The sequence below is a fragment of the Equus przewalskii genome, chromosome 15 (assembly GCF_037783145.1).
Source record: "Equus przewalskii isolate Varuska chromosome 15, EquPr2, whole genome shotgun sequence".
Taxonomy (NCBI): Eukaryota; Metazoa; Chordata; class Mammalia; order Perissodactyla; family Equidae; genus Equus; species Equus przewalskii.
This window is the reverse complement of record NC_091845.1, coordinates 66,021,166-66,044,216: the sequence shown is the minus strand read 5'-3', so window position 1 is coordinate 66,044,216 and position 23,051 is coordinate 66,021,166. Positions and strand designations below refer to the sequence as shown.

Below are 23,051 nucleotides of genomic sequence, written 5' to 3'. Positions count from 1 at the left end.
GTTAATTATAAGGTATACTTAATAATGAAGTATGATATCATACATGCATTACCATATAGCAAAAGAAAGAGTTTATTAGGGCAATTAGCTGTAGATATTGAATTTGCCTCTAGCTTACTTGGTTACAGAAAGAGTTGAAGAGCAAAAAAAAAAAAAACAGAGAAACACATGAAATCAAGAAGCCAAGGATGAGAAACAGGGAGAGAAACTGATTAATAATGCCAAGATTTTTACCCACATTTAACTATTATTTCCCAGTAAGTCCTGAATATTTCTCCTTCATGCTTTAGAACCTACAGTTCTGATTTGAGGATAAAAATTATTTCCCATCCAATCTAAATGTATTCTGCTGGCTAACAGACTCAAAGGCAATATTGGATTTATAGTTATATCACTCTGTTGTTAAACCAGACGGCTAAAAGAAGACATTCCATTGTCCTACTGTGACATAAAAACAACTCTGACGATATATTTCTAGGAAGTTTTCTTTTTTATGACTCTCCTTAGATGGGATTTTATACGTGTAAAGTTTGGGGGTAATATTTGTTTGTCCTGTATACTTATATCTAGTTAAAGATATCACAACAATTTTAAAGACGTAGTTTTATCAGGCTTCCTTTAGAGAGTGTTGATATAACCTAAAGTTAATATGGACCTGGTTAGTGAGTTTAAGACTAGGGTTGGCAAGTGCTGTACTGTTTAAGATATATATCCGAAAGATAAGGATGACTTTTAGTACCTGGAACGATAGTGGAGTGGGGAATACGGCCTATCACGAACTATTCTGGCTTAGCAGCCTTCAGCACATCAGTTCTTCTCAGCTGTTTTGTGTTTCAATCATCTTAACTCTTAATCAGAAACATAAACTTGAAAACTATGAATTTAATTATATATTTGCAGGAAATTTTAGGACACGTATTACACATATTGATCTTTAAAAAGCAACTGTTTTAATAAATAAATACAATTTAATAAATGAGGTGACTTGCAGAGCTAAAAAGTTTATGATAGGGGCCAGCCCAGTGGCATAGTGGTTAAGTTTGGAATGCTCCATTTTGGCAGCCAGAGTTTATGGGTTCGGATCCCAGGCATGGACCTACACCACTCATCAGCGATGCTGTGGGGGCAACCCACATATAAAGTGGTGGAAGATTGGTACAAGTGTTAGCTTAGGGCTATTCTGAGGGCTTAGGGCTACTCTTCCTCAAGCAAAAAGGAGGAAGATTGGCAACAGATGTTAGATCAGGGCTAAACTTCCTCAGCAGAAAAAGAGAAAAAAAGTTTATGATAAAAACTTATATGCTATATATGTAGAAGCATTTTAATGTTTATTGTAAATACTTTTTGTTAGAAGCTAGATATTTTGGAAGCATGTATTTTTATTTTTTTATTTTTGGTGAGTAAGATTGTCCCTGAGCTAACATCTGTTGCCAATCTTCCTCTTTTTTTGTTTTCCTCCCCAAAGCCCCAGTACGTAGCTGTATATCCTAGCTATAGCTCCTTCTAGTTCTTCTATGTGGGATGCCACCCCAGCATGCCTTAAAGAGCAGTGTGTAGGTCCACACCCAGGATCAAACTGGTGAACCCCAGGCTGCCAAAGTGGAACGTATGAACCCAACCACTATGCCACTGGGCCAGCCCCCTTTGGAAGCATTTAAAACTATTCAAATATATTAAATGAAAATCCCATCATTCGTCTTTTGGTTGTTTCAGTAGTCTAATATATTTACTAGGCTCCAAAACATCAGTGAAAGAAGCCATTTAATTGGAAAAAATTTCACACTATGGGCATAATTTTAAAAAGGAGCAAAGAAAAAAAAAATCCTGGTCTATGTTAAACATTGCATTTCCAAATATATAAGTTACAGCCCTTTTAGCTAACAGCATTCTGGGGTCATACTGGAAATCACTAGTTTCTCAAAGTTCATAAGCCTATTTTATCTAAAAAGTTTTATAATCAAGCCTCTACATACTCAAGACTGGAATTATATTCCCTGAGTGTCAGAAAGGACCAGGGAATAAACAAAACTAGGTTGCCTGCCATAAACTAAAAGAAAATTGTGCCATTTGTATTGGGTTAAGAACACTGAGTGGTTAATTCTCACTCATTTTAAAGTAGCTTCGAATTCAGAAATAGAGAAATTTACAGTTATAGCTAGATCAACACTCCTCTTTTCAGTAATTAATAGAACAACAGAAGAAAAAATATAGAGGATCTGAATAACACTATCAACCAACTTGACCAAACTGACATTTATAGAACATTACACTCAACGACAGGAGAATAAACATTCTCCTCATGTGCACATGGAATATTCACCAAGATAGACCACATTAGGGTTAAAAGATTAGTTTAAAAAATTTTTTTAAAAGTAGAGATCATGCAAAGTATTTTCATGGACCATAATGAAATTAACTAGTAATAAATAGCAAAAAGATATACAATAACCCCCAAATATTTGGAAAATAAGTGCCAAACTTCCAAATAACCCAGAGTACAAAAAAGAAGTCTTAAGGGAAATTTAAAAATACCTTCAGCTGAAGAAAAATGACATATACTATATTAAAATTCCAGGGATGCACCTAAAGCAGTGCTTAGAGGGAAACTTAGAGCATTAAATACTTAAATTATAAAAGAATAAAAGCCTGAAATCATTAATCTGGGCTTCCACTTTAAATAATTTAAAAGACGAGCAAAATAAACACAAGTAGGGAGAAGGAAGAAAATAATAAAGGTAAGAGCTGAAAACAATGAAATTGAAAACGGGGGAAAAACAGAGAGAAAAAAATTAATCAAAGCTAGAGCTGGTTCTTTGAAAACATCAACAAAATTGACAAACCTGTAGCCAGACTGATCAATAAAAACAGAGGTAACATAAAAATTACCCATAGCTGGAAAAAAAATAAATATGTAACTATAGACACCACAGAAATTAAAAGGTTAATAAGGAAATATGAACTTTGTTCTCATAAATTTGACTACTTAGATGAAATGGACAATTCCTTGAACAACATAAGCTAACAAAAAACACTCAAGAAATAAATAATGTGAAGTTATTATACTTTTTAAAGAACTGAATTCATAGTTAAAAGCCTTCCAGCAAAGGACACTCCAAGATAGACGGTTTCACCAGCAAATTCTATTAAATATGTAAGAAAGAAGACAGAGATCAATGAAAGGGCAATAGAGAGTTCAGAAACAAACCCACAGAAATAAAATCAATTGATTTTTGACAAAGGTGCAAAACCAATTCAATAGAGAAAGGATAGTCTTTCAACAACAGTACTAGAATAATTGGAAATCTATATGGCAAAAATAAATAAATAACCTCGACCTATACCTCCCACCTTATACAAAAATTAACTCAAAATGGATGACAGGGGCCGGCCCTGTGGCTGAGTGGCTGCATTCACACGCTCCGCTTCAGTGGCCCAGGGTTTCGCCGGTTCAGATCCTGGGCAAGGACATGGCACTGCTCCTCAGGCCATGCTGAGGTGGCGTCCCACATAGCACAACCAGAGGCACTCACAACTAGAATATACACCTATGTACTTGAGGGCTTTGGGGAGAAGGAGGAGGAAAAAATTTAAAGAAGAAATAAAAAAAAGATTGGCAACAGTTGTTAGCTCAGGTGCCAATCTTAAAAAAAAAAAAAAGGATGACAAATATAATACATAGAACTATAAAATAATTAGAAAATAAAATGTTTAGGAATTGGGTTAAACAAAGAGTTCTTAGATATGACACCAAAAACACATTTGATTAAACAGTTGATAAACTGGATTTCACAAAAACTGAAAATGTTTGCTCTAGGAAAGATACTTACAAGAAATGAAAAAACAAGCCACAGACGGAGAAATAACATTTGTGAATTACAAATACAACAGACTTGTATCCAGAATATACAGAGAACTCTCAAAACTTAGTACTAAGAAAACAAATAACCTAATTTATAAAAAGGGCAAAAGATGTGAGCTATTTGAACTATTATTTTAATTAAATTTTTTATTTTGAGATAATTGTATATTCACATGCAGTTGTAAGAAACAGCACAGAGATTCTGTAAACCCAGTTCCTCCAATGGTAACATCCTGTGAAGCTATAGTATAGTATCACAACCAGGACACACAACCGTTGACACACTCCTAATAGGAGATGCTCCATTCCACAAGGATCCTTCCTGTGCTATTTGACAGCCACACTCACATCCTTTCTGCCTTCTTTTCAGTCTGTTAATTTTGTTGATCTTTTCAAAGAAATAGATTTTTGTTTAATTTTTCTCTATTGTTATTCTGTTTTTAATTATATTGGTTTCAATTCTTACCATTATTCCTTCCTCTGCTTGCTTTGAGTTTATTTTCCTCTTATTTTCCTAGCTTCTTGAGTTGGAACCTCAGATTAGTAATTTGACTTTCCCTCTTTTCTAATGTAAGCATTTAGTGCAATAAATTTTCCTTTTAGCACTGTTTTAGCTGTGTCCCACAAATTTTGATATGCTGTATTTTTATTTCATTCAGTTCGATGTACTTTTTAATTTCTCTTACGACTTTCTCTTTGATCCAGGGATTATTTAGAAGTGTGTTGTTTGGTTTCCAAGCATTTGGAAATTTTCCTGTTATCTTTCTGTTATTTATAATTTGATTTCATTGTGTTCAGAGAACATACTCTATATGACTTTGATTATTTTAAATTTGTTGATGTTTGTTTCATGGCCCAGGATATAGTCTATCTGGGTATATGTTCTGTGGACACTTGAAAAGAATATGTATTATAGAATTATTGGATGGAGTGTTTTATAACTGTCAATTAGATTTTGTTGGATGATATTGTTGTCGAATTCCTCTATATACATGGCTATTTTCTGTCTAGTTGTTGAATCAATTATTGATAGTCTTCAACCATAAATGTAGATTTGTCTATTTCTCCCTTCAGTTCTATCAGTTTTGGGTTCACATACTTTGCAGCTCTGTTGTTTAGTGCATACACATTTCGGACTGCTACAGCCTTTTGATGAACTGCCCCTTTTATCATTATGTAATGTCCCTTTTTGTCTTTGGTAATTCTCTGTGCTCTGAAGTCTACTTTATTCGATATTAATATAGCCTCTCCTGCTTTCTTTTCATTAATGTTTGCATGATATATCTTTTTCCAACCTCTTAATCTACCCATATCACTATATTTAAAATGTTTCCTGCAGACAGCATATAGTTGGGTTATGTCTATAAATCTGCTAATGTCAGTCTTTTTTTTTTTTTTTTAAAAGAGCTAACATCTGTTGCCAATCTTCTTTTTTTCAATTTTTCTGCTTTTTCTCCCCAAATTCCCCCAGTAAATAGTTGCAGATTTTAGTTGCGGGTCCTTCTAGTTGAGGCATGTGGGACACCGCCTCAGCATGGGCTGATGAGCAGTGCCATGTCCACGCCCCAGATCTGAACTGGTGAAACCCTGGGCCTCTTAAGCAGAGCACGCGAACTTAACCACTCGGCCATGGGGCCGGCCCAATCTCAGTCTTTTAATTGGTATATCTGGAGCATTTATACAGACTCCACAGTGACAGTGAATAAATGGAAAATGAAAATCAGAGAAGACTATTATATCTGGAAGTTTGAAAGAAAAGAGGAGATAAGTAGGGCTGCTGGAGGAGGGTCAAAGGAGGGTTTTTTTTTTTTTTTGCTGAGGAAGAATTGCCCTGAGGTAACACTTGCCACCAATCTTCCTCTTTCTTTGCTTGAGGAAGATTAGCCCTGAGCTAACATCTATGCCAATCTTCCTCCACTTTAAATTTAAATGTGGGTTGCTGCCATAGCGTGGCTGACGAGTGCTGTAGGTCCACGCCTTGGATCTGAACCCGTGAACCTGGGTTGCCAAAGTGTGGCATGACAAATTTAACCACTATGCCATGGGGCTGGCACCAAAGGAGGGTTTTTCGTTGTGCTGTTTAATCTTATCTTCTTCTTAAAGAAGAAATCAGCAAAGAGGAAGAGGTTAAAAATACTGGAGATATAATACCTGATGGCTTGTGGTCACAAAGGAGAGGAAAATAGGCAACTCCAGAGTACACAAAGAGAGTGAGCAGAGGAATCAACTAGAGGACACAAAATAAGGTGAGGTTCAGGCTGGTGGCACAGGAGAAAGACACTGACATGGTCAGGTCTGGCGGCACATAGATTGGGAAGATTGCTTGAGAACATAAATAAAAGGATGGACAACAGGGCAATGCACTGGACACTTTGAAACTGTAGTGGCTCCAATCCAAGATGTCTCTCACTCTCCCAAGTAGCATGCTGCATTTTGGGTTATTACCAAATCATGGACTCTATCTGTAAAATATCTCTTTAAGCTGCCTTTCCTCCACTGTTATTATCAATTATTACCTAGACACTTACAAAACCCTCCTAACTGGTATCCTAGTTTCCAGTCTCACCTCTCTCAAACACAAACTACAACGATTTATTTTAGATGCCAATTAGACCAAATCACTTACCGCTTTACATTCTCAAAAGTCAGTTACACATGGGTGGATGTTCTTTAAGATTTGATCTTCTCGTCTTGCTTTACTAGTAACTTCAATTAGCATCATGTAGCATGTGGACTATAAAATTGATACTTCCAAATCTCTCTCCAAAGCTCCAGAACCATATAATTCAATTGTCTATTGGACATCCATGGTCCGACAGAAACTCCAAACTCAACACATCCATATCTGAATTCCTCTTTCCCTTGAAATTTCTTTCTCCATTGTTAATTATCTCTGTGATTTTTACCTTCATTCACCTCACTGTCCAAATTATCTTTGATTCTTCCCTACCCCTCCTTCCCATATTCTAGCAACTTGGCATCTTCCAGATACTTCCACTTATCTCTATTCTCACTGCTTCTATCTTGTTTCAGGCCACCATCATCTCTCTTCTAGAACACAGAAGTTACTACTTTTGTAGCTAATCACTGCTTCCCCAGTCTTACTTCCCCCTTCATTCTCTTCACCACTGTGCAACCAATGCAGTCCTTCCAGACCACAAATATGATCATAAAATCATTATGTTTCAATGCTACCCCCCCACCCTAGAATAAAGATCTAGATCAATGCTGTCCAATTGAACTTTCCATAATGATTCGAATGTTACATATCTGAGCTACTGAGCACTTGAAATAGGGACAGTGTGGCTGAGGAGCTAAACTTTAAATTTTATTTAACTTTATCTACACAGAATTTGAAATATATTATGATGTACATCCAAACATAAATAAATAAATTTTATTTAATTTTAATTAATTTAAATTTTATGGCTACATGTGGCTAGCTACCTATTGGACAGCATAGATCTAGATTGTTCTTAGCATGGCATATTAACAGTCCCCGTGTCCTAGTGTTGCCTCACTTTCCTCTCACACAAAATCTACCCTAGTTTTGATAATGTGATTAGCGTTTCTTGTATTCATGATGATATTCAAACAAACATGCCTTTGATCATACTGTTCTCCCTGGATGAGGTCCTTACAACTTTGATTATATTGTTCTTGCTTACATTTCAAGACACATCCCAGGTATCATTTCTTTTAGGGAGTTTCCTCTAAAACTTCAGATTAATCTAAAACTCTTAGTTGCCTATCTAATACCCATGCCTCCACCCCCAAAATGTGCCCAGCTCCAGGGAATAGAGCACAACTGGTCTAAGGTAACCGTAAGTCCACTCCCTGCTTTCCTAGCCTTTCTTGTAGTTAGGGTTGGCTATAAACCCAAATTCTACCAGTGAGATTTAAGCTTATGTCTACTAGAGGTGGCTGCTGGGAAAGTTTCTGCTTTGCTTGATCAAAGATGGCAAATAATGTTGGCACCAGCCTCTTGCACAAATATGTAGCCTTGAACTATTATCTAGTGAAGTACTGAATAGCTACCCATAACAGCATCTTGAGACCATTTAGCCACAATCACGAAGGCCAAGAGAATCTGCACATCTCAATACTGTGGAGCCACTGAACAAATGCCAGTAGCTGCCTACCTCCAGACTTGTGACATTTTAGGAAAAATGAAAAAAAAAAAATATATCCATTTCTTCAGGCCATTGTTAGCAGAGTTTCTGTTATTTGCAGCCAAATGCATTCCTGATAAAGTGTTCCAATTTGTGCTCACAACACAGCATGTTGTGAATGAGCCTGTTATAATTATTGTATTGAAATAATGTTGTTTACATGTATCACACTAGACTAATTATTATAATAGCTATCTTGACTACCTAAATGTACTTTAATAGGAAATGGAATAAATACTAAAGTCACAACTTAATCTAAGTCTATATTATTGTAAATCTCATTTCTTTCTATGCAATGTTGTGAGCTCCTTGTGAACAAGTGCTTAACATTTATTAGGAATTAAAATATTTATTACATTACACTGGGAGATACAGTGGAGAGGTGAGTGAACTCTGCCACGGAATAAGCTGTTTGTGATGGTACCAAACTCCCCAACAAGGGTTTGGTCAAGTTGAGATATTCAATTATTTAATATGGATGTTACAATTGAGAGTGAAGCATTTCATGATTAGCTAAAATAGTGACCTTGCAAGACCCTGAGATGCTGGGATTCTGTGCAGGGCCAATAACAATGCCCTATATAGCATGCTACCAGAGACCTCACTCCATGTGGGCCACAATGTAGTCATAGTCATGCATACTGTAAGAAAATGGCTGTCACATAATGTTACCTTTCAGCCTCAATGTAATATCATTCAGTCTACAAATTCTCCATTTTGAGCAAAAGAATATTAGAAGAAAATGGTGAAATCAAAATATTCAGCCAAAAGTTTTTCTGTAATCTGGTAATTTGACAGAAAAAAAATGTAGTTCTATCTTGTCCAAATTGTTCTCATGAAAACATGCCAGTTCCACATAAAAACAATTTCCCTTTTTAAGGAATTAGATTACCTTTTTAAAGTTCTAAAATACTGTCAGATTGAAGTAAATACATCTTATTGCATTGTAGATGTTACAGAATTTTTTTCATATGAAATATTCCTGTCGAGTCCTCCATTTTCCTTAATTCCTCAAAGATTACTAACAATGGTTCAAATACATCCTCAAAGTGTTTCAGTTTTCTGGATGTTGACATATGTGCTCATTAATAGTAATTAAGTACATTCTTATTTTTGTCCTCACATTTTTTTGTCTTATAAAATTATTTATGATCAATAGAGACAACTGAGAAAATAACAAAAAGTATAAAGAAAATAAATACCATCCATTATTCCCTCTCAGAGATAACCACTGTCAATATGCTTTGTCTAATTTTCATATAAAAATATACATAATTTTTAAAACTAGGAAAATAGATTATCCCTGGTTTTTCTTCCTGATTTTTCATTTAGAATACATCATAAGCATTATCTCTTGGGATTGCATAGTGCACAAATACATCACTTAAATTATGGCATAATATTTAATCGAATGGATTTATTTACCCTACTATTATTTCCTTTATTATTATAAGTGTTAGTTCACATTTCATATCATAAATAACACTGTGATATAAATCTTTACACACAGACCTCTGCTCCCTGATTCCCTTTAGATGTCTATATGCTTAAAAGTGGAATCATGAGCCAAGGAGCACAAGTTTACCAGGTATTTGACTAAGTTTCCCAACTGTCTCCCAAATTGATTCTATCAGCATTGAATAAAATGTTTTCTAATTCTCATCAACCAAATGAAAATTATATTTTGTTATTTAATTTGTAATTCTTTAAATACTTGAATAATTGAAATCATTTCGCTATATTTATTGGCCATTGTTATTTTTTTCCTACACGTTGTTGGTTCACTTTATTTTTCTACTTTATGGGTTAGGTGGTTTCTTACTAATTTTAAGGGTTTATTATATATAAGGAAGAAAAATTTGCTTTTTATTCTTCATATATTTCTTTGTATATGTTGAAGTTTTTTAAAAACCAATTTGTCTTTGTATTGCATTTTACTGGAATGAAATTTTGGGGTAGTCAAATTACAAACTTACCCTCTCAAATGTCTTTCACAGCTATTTTTCTTAGAAAAGCCATGGTCATTGGAAGATTGGCTATATATTCATGTATGTTTTCTACTAATTATATAGAGTTTTAATTTTTTTAATAGTTATTAGCTGATGTTCCTCAAAATAGTAAATTTTCTGCCAATGATATTTTGAATAATCAGTTCCTTATGTAATTGATTTGTGATCTTTCCTTCCTTTGTTTTTACCTCCTTCCCATTCATCCATCCATTCAAAGATATTTACTGACTGTACCATGTACCAGGTTCTGCTAAGGAGGCATCTGGGGTATATTAACGAACAAGACAGACAAACTCTTTGCTGTCATAGATCTTACACACCAAAATTCAAGGTTATTATAATTGAATGTTTTATTAATAAAGAAGAATACTCTCTTTCAATGCTTTTGTTTCAAAGTATATTTTTTGACACTACTATTGCCATTCCTGCATTCCATTTGCCAAAGCATATCAATTTATTTTAGCTGTCTCTTTTAAGTAGCATATAATTGGATCTGTCTATAAGCCAATAGAGAATCGTTGTCTTTTGTTAGGAGAGCTTAAAGCATTTATGTGTAGTACTATACCTAATGTTTGAGAGTATTACTTGTCATCTCGTTTTATGCTTCCTTTGTAAGCATTCTTGTTATTTTCTTTTGTTATTATTATTATTATTTAGTGAGTCTTATGAGTCAGGCAATTGTACTTGGTATATAAAAATTAATGACAATGAACATTTTATTGAGTGTTTACAGTGTGCCAAGTACTGTGTATGATTTTTTCTCCTTGAATCCTCACAATAGCATTGCATAGATACTATTTTATAGTAATTTTATAAAACAAATATTGTTTAGTGATTAGAAACATCAGTGAAATAGTATATTTGATTTCCTCCATGCGTGCTGATGAATTATGTAAACTTTTACACTTCTTTCTCATACTGAATTATTCACTATAATTAAGTAGATCTCAGATCCAAATAAATAAAGTTTCAAATTATTTTTACTGCTCTTCAGATCATTATTTTCAACAATCGCATTCAGTTGTACACACTCAACCATATCTTACTGGTTACATTGCTTTCTAGCAGTTCTTTGAGATCTGCATTCCCCTTGCTTGAATTATTACTTTTTATTCACCTTTCAGCGGGAGGAGTATACTTCTGCCTAGAAAGGCACATGGCTGGTACCTTTTCTAAACCTGTGCATGCATAACTGGGCACAACTTTTCCTTCTTGGCCTTTGTCTATCTTAAAACTCATTACTTTCTCAGTACAGACTCCGTTTCTTCTACTTCATTTATTAACTCTTTTTGCAGGTCAGGTTTAAGATTAAAGTAGCAGAACTCCCCCTCCTGCGTAATGGCTTCTTTATTTTTCTATCCAGCAGTTTCACCTAAATAAGGCCAGGATTGGACTTGGACAAGAAGATTTAAGCCTTAGGTGGTGGCTTATTATTTTCACTATACTTTTGCTGCTGGTACCTCTCTATGGGAGATCCTGAGCTCTTTTAGTCCTGATTTTTGGCATGGCTGTGGGCTTTCAGCTCTCCAGTGCCCTTGATGTTCCACTTCCTCCCTACCAGGCTGGTTTCTGATCACTACTAACAAGACGCCTCTGATGCCAGGCCTTGTACTTGCCTGGTCTTTGTTGCTTATCTGGTCATCCTGGGTTTGGCGCATGGCCAATCTGACACAAAGTACCTTTGAATGCCTTAGTTTTCCACCACACTCCTAGTCCTAGTCAAATGACAGTGTGAATGTAGGCTCAAGAGGTCAAAGCCTGGCTCAGCTTCTTGGTAGAAAGTCAATCTAAATAAGCCTTTATAAGCCTTAATTTCCTCATCTATAACAGTACCTATCCCACGTGTGGGGAGGATAAATAAGATAATCTATGTAAAGCCTTTAGATAATGCCTAGCCCACAGGAAACATTCAATAAATATTAACAATTATTAATCATTATTTCAAATAATTTAATTTATTATCATTCCCCATAATTCTTAATCATGCTAATTCTTCATACAGTAGGGAAAAAACCCAACTTTTTCAAAAGGAGTAATTCTGGAGGAATACTCAGTGGTGTGTGACAACAAGGTATCATTGGATCCTCACTTCTTAACCCGCATTCTGTTTTTTTATGTTTAATGTATAATATAAAGCTCATTGAAAAGAAAATAATATTTCTATCATTAACTGTGTTCAGAATAGAAAGCTATTTGCTTAAACTGTTGAGACAGAACTTTTAAGGGTAATTATACTGACTTTGATACTAAGAGTTATATTTTTTACCATACGGTTATACTTCAAATGTAGGTTTAAAAAAACTTAGTAGTCATCCATAATTACACTGTGGTATGTGTTAGAACAACTATATTATGATATAAATATTTTAAAATTATATCACAAAATTTATCAGATTATTTATCAATAAGCAAGACTGTCCTCAGTTAAATTACTGTAAACCACCACAGCAAAACAACTGAAACCCAGAAAATAGGAACTAAGTGAAATGGAAGATGTATAATAAACATTTGGGAGATATGGAATTCATCCCATGAGTGTTGTAAGGAGCTCATAATTTAAGAATGCCAAAGCCCAAGTGTGTTATGAGGGTCTCTTTCCTCAAAAGTGACATTAATGGCATATCCCACAGATACTTATTATGTATTCTATTTATATTGAAGTATAAAATGTAGTCAAAACTATACAGATTCAATATATTTAAGGGTGATAATAAAACACAGTTACTCTGGCCTAGCAAAATTTGTTATTTTTAAACTTAAATTTTTGGTGTCTTTATAAAATAGTATTATAGTATTAAGTGAAAACAGTACTGAATCCTTACATTTGAATCTGTTGCAATTAAGGGTCTTTTGGACTCACAAGTCCGTACTCAGGGATGAAATTGTAATACTAATATTTTAGAGGGTTTTGCACAAAAATAACCCCTCTCAGCGATGAAATCACAGGACACACTTATTTTTATGCTAAAATATAAAGATACCAAAAAAACATTTCTTAAAAATTACCTGGGAAAGTTGGAAATAATTTAGTCAATGTTTTACTTTGGAAATTAGCATGCATTAATAGGCCCCTACAGAACTTAATTTTTAAAAAGTCTAACACACATCAATAATTGGCAAATAAAAGACAACTCAAGATGCTAATTATTTGAATTAAAGCAAGAGGAAGATCATTCTAGGTGCAACAGGAGTAATCTTTCATAAAGCTAATTAAAACTACTGTGTAAATTACTTTCATGAAATATTATTTTATAATATCACATACAAAGTATTGAACATTTAATTGCAAATTAACTTTGTTTAACCTAAATAGTAAGTTGATCTAAAATTTCCTAACAGAAAAACCAGCTACAATTATCCAGGGAATAATGCACTTAAATACATAAAATAATAGCATTAATAAGCAAGTTATATAACATTCAAGATTTCATGGGCACTTATTCCCATATTTCAAGATAAATAGCATCAATTTATTTAAAACTAAGATAAGCTAATTTGGAATGACTTTAGCCAATGTTGGTACAATTAATATTTTTGCACTAATTATTAATTCTAACTTTGTTAAATAAACTTATCAGCAAAATGCAACACCTATGTTTACATACGGCACATCTGGCACATTGGCCACATCAGGAGACTTTCACATATATTGTCTTACAAAAATCAGGACAAAAACTACTTTTAAAAATGGAATAATTTCAAAATCTTTTTCTTAGTGATAATTATAACCCTATTAGAAAGCAGATTTAAATAAATTTTAATGCATAACATAAATATTATCTATCAAATGACATACATGCAACCATGCAACTGCTAAAGATTTACTGAAATTAGAAACCTGGACTAAATATGGGGTATAATTTCACCTTGCTAACACTTTCCCCACCATGTAAACATACAGCTATGATTTACTACCCATTCTATACAAGTTGTTGGTAGTGACAACATTTTTCCATTGGTGCAATCATTATTAACATTTTTATCATATTGTTTTCTAATTTTGTTAGAAGATTTAGTATACAAGAAAATATTTGCTTTGCTTGAAAATCAAAATTCCATTAAGAAAAAACACTTGGCATGCAAACACACATTTCAGAAGATGTAATTATGGATCCTGATGTTACCCTGAGGAAGAGTAGTTTTTATTAACTGAAAATTGATTATTTTATATTTGTCCACTTGATGATAACTTACTCAAAGTATAAACTAATTGTTTTCAAGGATTAATATGGAATACAAGCCTAAATTACCAACTTTCTTCCAACTAGAATAGACAGCAGCATCAGCAATCATTTAGATTAATATTATTTGTATAATATAGAACAAAACAAAATATTTCAACTTATTTCCATGAGATTCAAACCTACAATATTTATTAGGTTCAAGGACATAAAATTATTGTGGAAAATTGCTATGACCTGTTGCTAAAAGTTTACCCTCAACTTCTATACTATTCTCTTTAGAAGCACTGATCTAAAGGTTAGTTATTATGTACGTAAGTAGAAGGCTGTACGCTTTAGTGAAGAAAACATACAAAGCCACAGCCAGAAGTGGAAAGGTTCATGAGTCACATGGTACAGCATATTCACAGAGCCATGACATCCTAATTAAGCGATGGTAATGACAGAAAATGATATCAAAAGCATTGTCAACATTTAAGTAAACCTTTACTACATTCTGAGTACTAGGATTTTTGTACATTGTGATTTAATTGTCACAGGCACCCTATGAAGTAGGTACCTATTTTTCATCTCCATTTTACAGATGAAAAAACCAAGGCTCAAAGTGGTTAAACAGACCTGTTTCATTTCAAAGCCCATGCTTCTAACTGCTATTTTATATTATACTCATTATATTCTTTGGCCTCAAAGAGTCTAACAGTTATCAATAGGAAATACACAGGTGAGTAGTATAACTTAGGGTAGCATAAAGACATAGGAAAATTCAGCCAGATTGGCCTTTCATGTGCTCCCACAAACAGTAACAGCAAAATCAAATTTAATAAATGAAATAAGTAAAATCCTCGCACTATAAAATGTAGTGCAGACCAATTGAGAGAATGAGCGATTTCTCCAAAGATTAAAAAATACATACATTTTTAGATGATGCAGATGAGATTCTGTACAAAAATAATGAGATAAATGAGTCAGCTAGGGTTACTGCAAGCCCTGGTATTGAGTACTGCTGAGAAATAAAGTTGAAAGGATTAAGAGTAATTACATCATGGATCATGAATTTTATTGGGAAGGTGCTGGTCAGATGTCAAAGAAGGTCTATGAATCAATATGATGAAGAAAAACCTGATGAAAACTAATGTCTGAAAAGGAAACTAGAACACAGTGGTTACAGAGCCTCTGCTTTGATCCCAAACTTTTGATTTGTCTGAAATTCTCTGCAATTCAAATAATAGATTCATATTTATTGAGCATTTACTCTGTACATCTCAATAACATCCTCCCAATTTTCCATGTTCTACCTAGCTGAGAGAGAAGATTTGCAGGAAATATCTACCAAGGAACTGGCTAGCACTAGAAATAAATGTTCTATTGTTTCAATAAAAAGGATCCTTTTGTTGTCTGTAGCAGAACACAACTAATTCACCTTTACTAAAACCACTATCTAGTTCGCCTATTCACCTTATATGCCAGTGAATGAATACACATACAAACACCCACGCATCTAAGGCTCCCTATTCTTCTGCTGTAGCATGTTATAGAAATTACATGGCTGAAGAAGACTAATATATTATGTTCACTGTGAGGGACATTTATCTTACTTTTAGAAATGCAGTTTTGAGGGTAGAGCAGATTACCACACAATAAAATGGAAAGAACGTGGATATCTTATAGGATTGTCTGGGTTTGGGGCTGGCTTCATGTGTGCATGACCTGTGCAACCCTGCACTTCTTAGAAGGCTTGTTTTTTTTTTTAAAGCTTGGCACCTGAGCTAACACCTGTTGCCAATCTTTTTTTTTTTCTTTTCTTCTTCTTCTCCCCAAAGCCTCCCAGTACATAGCTGTATATTTTGGTTGTGAGTGCCTCTGGTTGTGTTATGTGGGATGCCACCTCAGCATGGCTTGATGAGTGGTGACATGTCCACACCTAGGCTCCGAATGGCTGAAACCCTGGGCCTCCAAAGTGGAGCGAGCAAACTTAACCACTTGGCCATGGGGCTGGCCCTAGAATGCTTGGTTTAATGATATGCTGTTATCACCTTGAAATTCTTATTAATTTTTTTTTTTTTTTAAAAAGGGGCCATTCATTTTTATTTTACACTGGGCTCTGCAGATTATGAAGCCAGTCTTGCCTGGATTTGAATTACGACTTTACTGTTTTATACATATAAACTTAGTGTAAGCTTTAGTTTCATCCTGTGTACAAAGGTGTCGCACTCAATTAGCAGGACTGCTGGGAGTATTAGATGAAATACGGTTACGTGAACGTAATGAGTATGGAGCCTGGCACATAGGACACAAGAAAGATATGAAATGAAATGGAGCCTCCACAGTCCTTGCTCTTCTATGGATCTGAGACATACAGAAACCACCATAAGTCAAAATTAAGTGCAGCTGAAATTTAAACTTTAATACTTACAACCCATATATCTGTGGTGCAATTTCTAGTCTGTTCAAGTGCATGTAAAGCTCAATATCATGCTTCTTCAGCAGGTGATCCTGGATCTGGTTGACTTTAGTAACAATAGCAATTGTTGGCCCTAAATCCTGAGGTCTAGCAAAGGGGATGGGAGTCATCACTGTTTCTTTCCCCTAAAAACAGGAAAAATGGAACATGTATTATTTCAATATGAAATTAACAAATATATGGACATCATTCCTGAATGTATTTACCATTGGGAATTTAAATAAGAACCAAGAACTACTTTAACCATCTTGTGACAAATGAATGTGGAATCATATGCTGACTGTCATATAGATGATTGTGCTCATAAAGTAAAGGCCAGGAAACGCCTTCTGAAATATTTTCTACCTATATTCCCTTGACCAGTTTCTCTGGTGACATTAAGTATTACAAGATAATTTTGGCAGAAGCAGTGGTACTTGCCCATGGCCACTGTTTGTCTAATTAGCCATAGTAAACTAAATGGAATACTCTGACGAAAACATATTTCTTGTGGCATAAAACTTAAAGATAGTAAATGAAAACTTTTAATTTGAGCTCTCAAAACTATAAGAAAGTCAAGAAATAAAGGAATGGCCAACAGGCACATGAAAAGATGTTCAAAATCATTAACTATCAGGGAAATTCAAATCAAAACTACAATGAGATATCACCTCACTCCGGTCAGAATGGCTATAATTAACAAGACAGGAAACAAGAAGTGTTGGGGAGGATGTGGAGAGAAGGGAACCCTTGTATACTGCTGGTAATGCAAACTGGTGCAGCCACTATGGAAAGCAGAATGGAATTTTCTCAGAAAATTAAGAATAGATCTACCATATGATCCAGCGATTCCACTGCTGGGTATTTATCCAAAGAACTTGAAAACACAAATGCATAAAGATACATGCACCCCCTATGTTCACTGCAGCATTATTCACAACAGCCAAGACTTGGAAGGAACCTAGGTGCCGATCAAGGGACGAATGGATAAAGAAGATGTGGTATATATACACAATGGACTACTACTCAGCCATAAGACACGATGAAATCCAGCCATTTGTGACAACATGGATGGACCTTGAGGGTATTATGCTAAGTGAAATGTCAGAGGGAGAAAGTCAAATACCATATGATCTCACTCACAAGTAGAAGATAAAAACAACAACAAACACACACACAGCAACAGAGATTGGATTGGTGGTTACCAGAGGGGAAGTGGCGAGGGAGAAGGGTGAAAGGGTGATTAGGCACATGTGTGTGGTGATGGACTGTAATTAGTCTTTGGGTGGTGAACATGATGCAATCTACACAGAATTCAAAATATATTACGATGTACACCTGAAAGTTATATAAAGTTATAATCCAATGTTACTGTAATAAATAAATAAATAACATTTAAAAAAAAGATAGGGTTGCACAGATATATTCCATAGAATTTAAAAATTATTAGTTTATCTCAGTTTTCAAAATTAAATAATATTTCTTTAAAAGTTGTTAAACAGAGAATGGCCACTCATTTGTGAAAAGTTACATGGACAAATCTATTCCAAACGAAAAAATTAAAATTAACTAATAATTCCAAATTAAAAAAAAAAACAAAATAAAGGAAACTAGTACTAGAAAAGATGTTCTCTAACTGTCCTTTGATCAATTTACATAGCTGAGAAGAAAGATTTGAAAACGCTCCAGACCAAAAGTAGAGTTGACTTAAAAAAAAATCCATGTGGGCCAATTACAAATTTCCTTCCTGCCATCCCACATCCCACATTAAGACAGACATATCTGTAACGCCTTGTAACGCTTTCATGAAAACTTCAACTACCTCCTCAAATCTGACAATTTCTCCTTAATGTATCATGTCTGACTTTTCTTCTAATGTTCAGTCCTAAAGTTCTACTCTCTGCAACCTTGGGATTTATAGCATTTCTCTCTCATGATTGTCTGCTTACCATTCATCCTAGCTCAAATTCTTGTTTCTGTTTCACAAATGCTGCTTTTTCATACAGTTCTCATCTTAGTTTTAATCTCTACTTATATGCAATTTCTTGAGTGATCTCAGTTCTACAAAGTGCTTTAACCAAGACTCATTTTCCAAAGATTTCCTAGTCTGTATTCATAACACAGAACTCTCTTGAGTGGCTCTCATACATTCAAATGTTGGCAAGGAATCTTAGATTGCCAAAAGGGTCTCTAATTCAGCAGGCCCACAACTGCGCTTATCACCGTCTGATCAAAAACATGTTCATCCTTTCCCCCTGCCTGTCTCAACCCGTCCTCCAATAAGAACACCTACTTTGCCAATTTCAGCTCCTCAGAACTGCTCAGAGGACTCTGATACGTCTCATCTTCCACAGTCCTATTGTAACAATCTGATTGGGGGCCCTAATTCTTTCTTTCCTCCTAACTGGTCTCGCTGCCCCTAATTTAGTCTGCTTATTAAATCCATCTTCCAAATGCCTGGTGATCTACCCAAAGCAGATATTAGATTATATCAAATCGTCCTCCTAAAACCTTTTTAGTAGTGCTCCATTATTTTCACTCAGGGAAAAAAAAAAGAACAAATTCTTTAGCCAGGTCTACAAGGCCTTTCAATACCTGGCCGGCCTCTCCTCTCACTCTGCTCCAGGAGCTCCTGGGGATGCTGTTCTTTTACCCGAAACCCAGTGTTTCCACTGAGAAGCTCCCAGTATAAAGATTTGGCTCAAGAACCAGGTCCTATTTCACTATCTTCTTCTTCTGTGCTACCACAGTATCCTTTTCTACCTCTCAGCCTTTCAAACTATGATACTCCAAAAGGAATACCATCTTTCAATCACTGGACCAGATCCAGGGGCACAAAGTTAAAGAGGGTAAAGTTCTTGCCCTCTTACTCTGGACAGGAAGACAACAAAGAAAAAAACTTAGAAACTTCTACCTAAGAGCACGGACTAATGAGGGTAGCAGAAGGCAGAGACAAGAGGAGGGGCAAGTGTCAGCATAAGAGAAAATTTCTTGGAAGGGGTTCCATTTGTCTTTCCAGGATCATTTCAGGTCTTAGAAGGAATGTAGTCCTTTGAATTTCCTACAGTGTCTGCCCCAGTGTCTTTAGGTCCAAAGGATATAGGTCCATATTAATTTTTATTGCTCAATTAGTTTGTGTTAATTTGTATAGAGAGGAGAAAAGAAAACCTCTAATATTGTGGTCATTTATTATAAAAACAGTACATCCAAGACAACTTTTTCTGATTATGTAATATCTAGTATTCTCTTTAAACGATAGGACCTTTTAATTAAAAAAGATTTCAATTCTTATTGAACCTTTTTCCTAATAATATTAACTTAAAATAATATTTTTGGAATTCATGTTAATTGTAAGATACCATTCATATTTAAAAAATAGTGTTTACTCTGAAGCCAAATTTCCTTTAAAAATGAGCAATTCAACATGTTATGTATTTTGGTCATGCAGTTTTTCTTTAATGAAGAAACTTGCGTGGCTGAATACCAGAAAGTGTGGGGTGGAAGCACCGAGCTCAGATAAGGTTTCTAATAATCACATGGAAACCACGTCACTGTATGTAGTCATCTCCTAAGGGTCTTGAATAATCATATTTCTAGAGAGATAGAATCACTGGCTTTGGAGAGAACTGATCCTAAATTAACCTGTTAAAAAATGTTTAACTTAGTGAAATTATATAACAATTTCTAGATTGAATAAGTTGTCATTAAATCAACAGCATATGTAGCGCATTTTTGAAATACTTTAATAGAGACGTATGTGTAGTCTAACAACCACAGGCTTGAAAAGATTTCCCCCGTGCTCAGAATACTTATAAAAAAATCTCTTAAATTTAGGAAACTCAAAAGTAATGTTCATGATCATTTAAATGCTAAACAGTTTAGCTTATCTAATAGTAAAATCAAAAGAGAAGATAGAATTAATGCAAAATACTTCCTTATCTTCAAGATTTCATATCATAATAAAGAATGTTATTTGCATTTAACAAATATGATCAAAGGGACAGCTACAACTACCAATAAAGTCAGAAAATCTGACTAAGTGGTACTCAAAATGTGGTCTGTAGATCAGTGTCAGTCCACAAACAGTTATAGGAATGTAGTGAATTCATGATTTTACGTCATTATGTAAATCAATGCACTGCTTCCTTCATCAAGAAAGTCTTATTATGAAAAGTATGTCTGCTGGTCTAGGCAGCAAGCATAGTGATATAATTGAATTTTTAAAGGAACTAGAAGGACTGCATGAAAGAGTGGCATATTAATTTCTCAAACTTCTTTTAAAAAAGTGACATAATCATGAAATAGAATAAAAAGGTAAGAATGAAAAACAGATTCGCTAGACATGCTTTTTAGGAATGTATTACTCTTTGATATCTGGAAATAATTAATACAAATGTTCAGAAGTCACATCTATGTGTTCCTCGATAAAATGAATGTTTTTCTTTGTGTTGTCCTAGCCATTTTCATGAACTTGAATCAGTGATATCAATATGAATAGGTAAAACTGAAAAATGGAAACCCTCACATTTTTATCATTCAGTTTCTCAGATACTGTAGTTATAAAATACAAAATAACCATGACACGAAATTATCATGTTTTTATTTAAATGTATTCAAATACTTTCTGCTCAAAATACTGATGTTCAACTAAGTCTACAACTTCATCAAATCATCTGTCAAGAACAAAAAAGTTATTGTTCCAAAACAGAAAGTAGTTCGACACATATGCTTACAACAAATTTCACCTCTAATAACCCTTATAGAATGTAACATGTTGAAATATTGCAGAAGGAAGACTATCTGGGGTCAGGAGACTCTCTCTATAAAAAGTCAGACAGTAAATATTTTAGGCTTTACAGGTCATACAGTCTGTGTTGCAACTACATAACTCTGCCATTGGAATGAGCAAGCAGCCATAGACAATAAGTAAACAAACAGGCATGGCTGTATCCTAATAAAACACATTTTATGGATATGGAAACCCTAATTCCACATAATTTTCATATTTCATAAAATATTATTTTTCTTTTTATATTTTTTCCAACCATTTACAAATACAAAAGTCATTCTTAACTCACAAGCTGCACAAAAACAGATGGCAGGCAAAATTAGCCTACAGAGAGTAGTTTGCCCTGACCTAGACCAAAGGCACAAAAAGCATTAGTTACCTATTTCATTTTTTAAGAGATGGAATGAAGAAACTGAGTAATACATGGTTTCTAACCAGAATGCAATTAATTATATCAATATAAAAGAAGCTAATCATGTACAAAATAATATGCCAAAAACTTTTAACAATATCCCTTGCAAAAGAATTTGCAAGTTTCCCAATATTGTGTAATAATATTCAAAAGACCATAATGATCTCTAAGTTAGCATATATGTTTGTTTAAAATGCCAGTTAATACATCAATTCTACTCCGAGAGATATGCCTAGAGAACTGAAAACATATGTTCACACAAAAGTTTGTAAGCAAATGTTCATAGCAACATTATTCTTAACAGCCAAAAAGTGAACAGAACCCAAATGCCCATCAACTGCTGTATAGATAGATAAACTGTGGCATATCCATACAATGAAAAGTTATTCAGCCATGAAAAGGAATGAAGTACCCATGCAGGCTGCAAGATGGATACACATTGAAAACATTATACTAAGTGAAGGGAGTCAGTCACAAAGGTCACATACTGTATGATTTCATTTATATGAAATGTCCAGAATAGCCAAGTCCATAGAGATAGAAAGTAGATGAGTGATGTCAAAGGCTCTGGGGAGAGGGAAATGGGGAGTGACTGTTAATGGGTGCGGGATTTCCTTTTGGGTGATGAAAAGGTTTTAGAATTAGATAGTGAGGACGTTTGCATAATCTTCCGAATATACTAAAAACTATGAAATTGCACACTTCAAAAAAGTGAATGTTATGGTATGTTAATTATATCACAATAAAAATTACAGCTAAAAAATAAGGATAAGAGACTAAGGATAAACGGTATTGATGCTAAATGTGCAAATTCAATAGAGATGCATTAGCAAAAGTAAAACAACCTATTTGATACAGAGTTTATCTATGTACTTCAGTATCAATCTGTCTTTAACTAGGAAAACAACAGATTAAGTGGATTAATGCATTTATCACTCAAATTTGTTATAATTTTAAGAAGTTATATTGTATGGATAATATACATACATATAAAAGAAAGTTTCTATTTATTTACAAGAAATTTTTTATCTTTGGATATCTGCCAATATTATCAGAGATATGGTTTAGATCCCCAGTTCAATCTTATTCCACAGGTATTTTTATGTTTTCATTTTTTTATAATAATAATTATGGCTTTATTCTCTGACTATATGTTGTTACTTACTGAAATCATTTGTTCCCTCAAATA

General features: G+C 34.3%; 1 protein-coding gene across 21 annotated transcripts in view; it reads right to left on the bottom strand.

Annotated features, from left to right (window-relative positions):
- Positions 1-23,051, bottom strand: part of TBC1D5 (TBC1 domain family member 5) — a 565,096-nt gene that overhangs the window by 198,816 nt on the left and 343,229 nt on the right. For all 21 annotated transcript variants that reach the window (XM_070575957.1, XM_070575968.1, XM_070575969.1 and 18 more), the window contains one exon: positions 16,635-16,807. In XM_070575957.1, the coding sequence (XP_070432058.1) occupies positions 16,635-16,807 (173 nt within the window). The remainder of the gene's footprint in view (positions 1-16,634; positions 16,808-23,051) is intronic.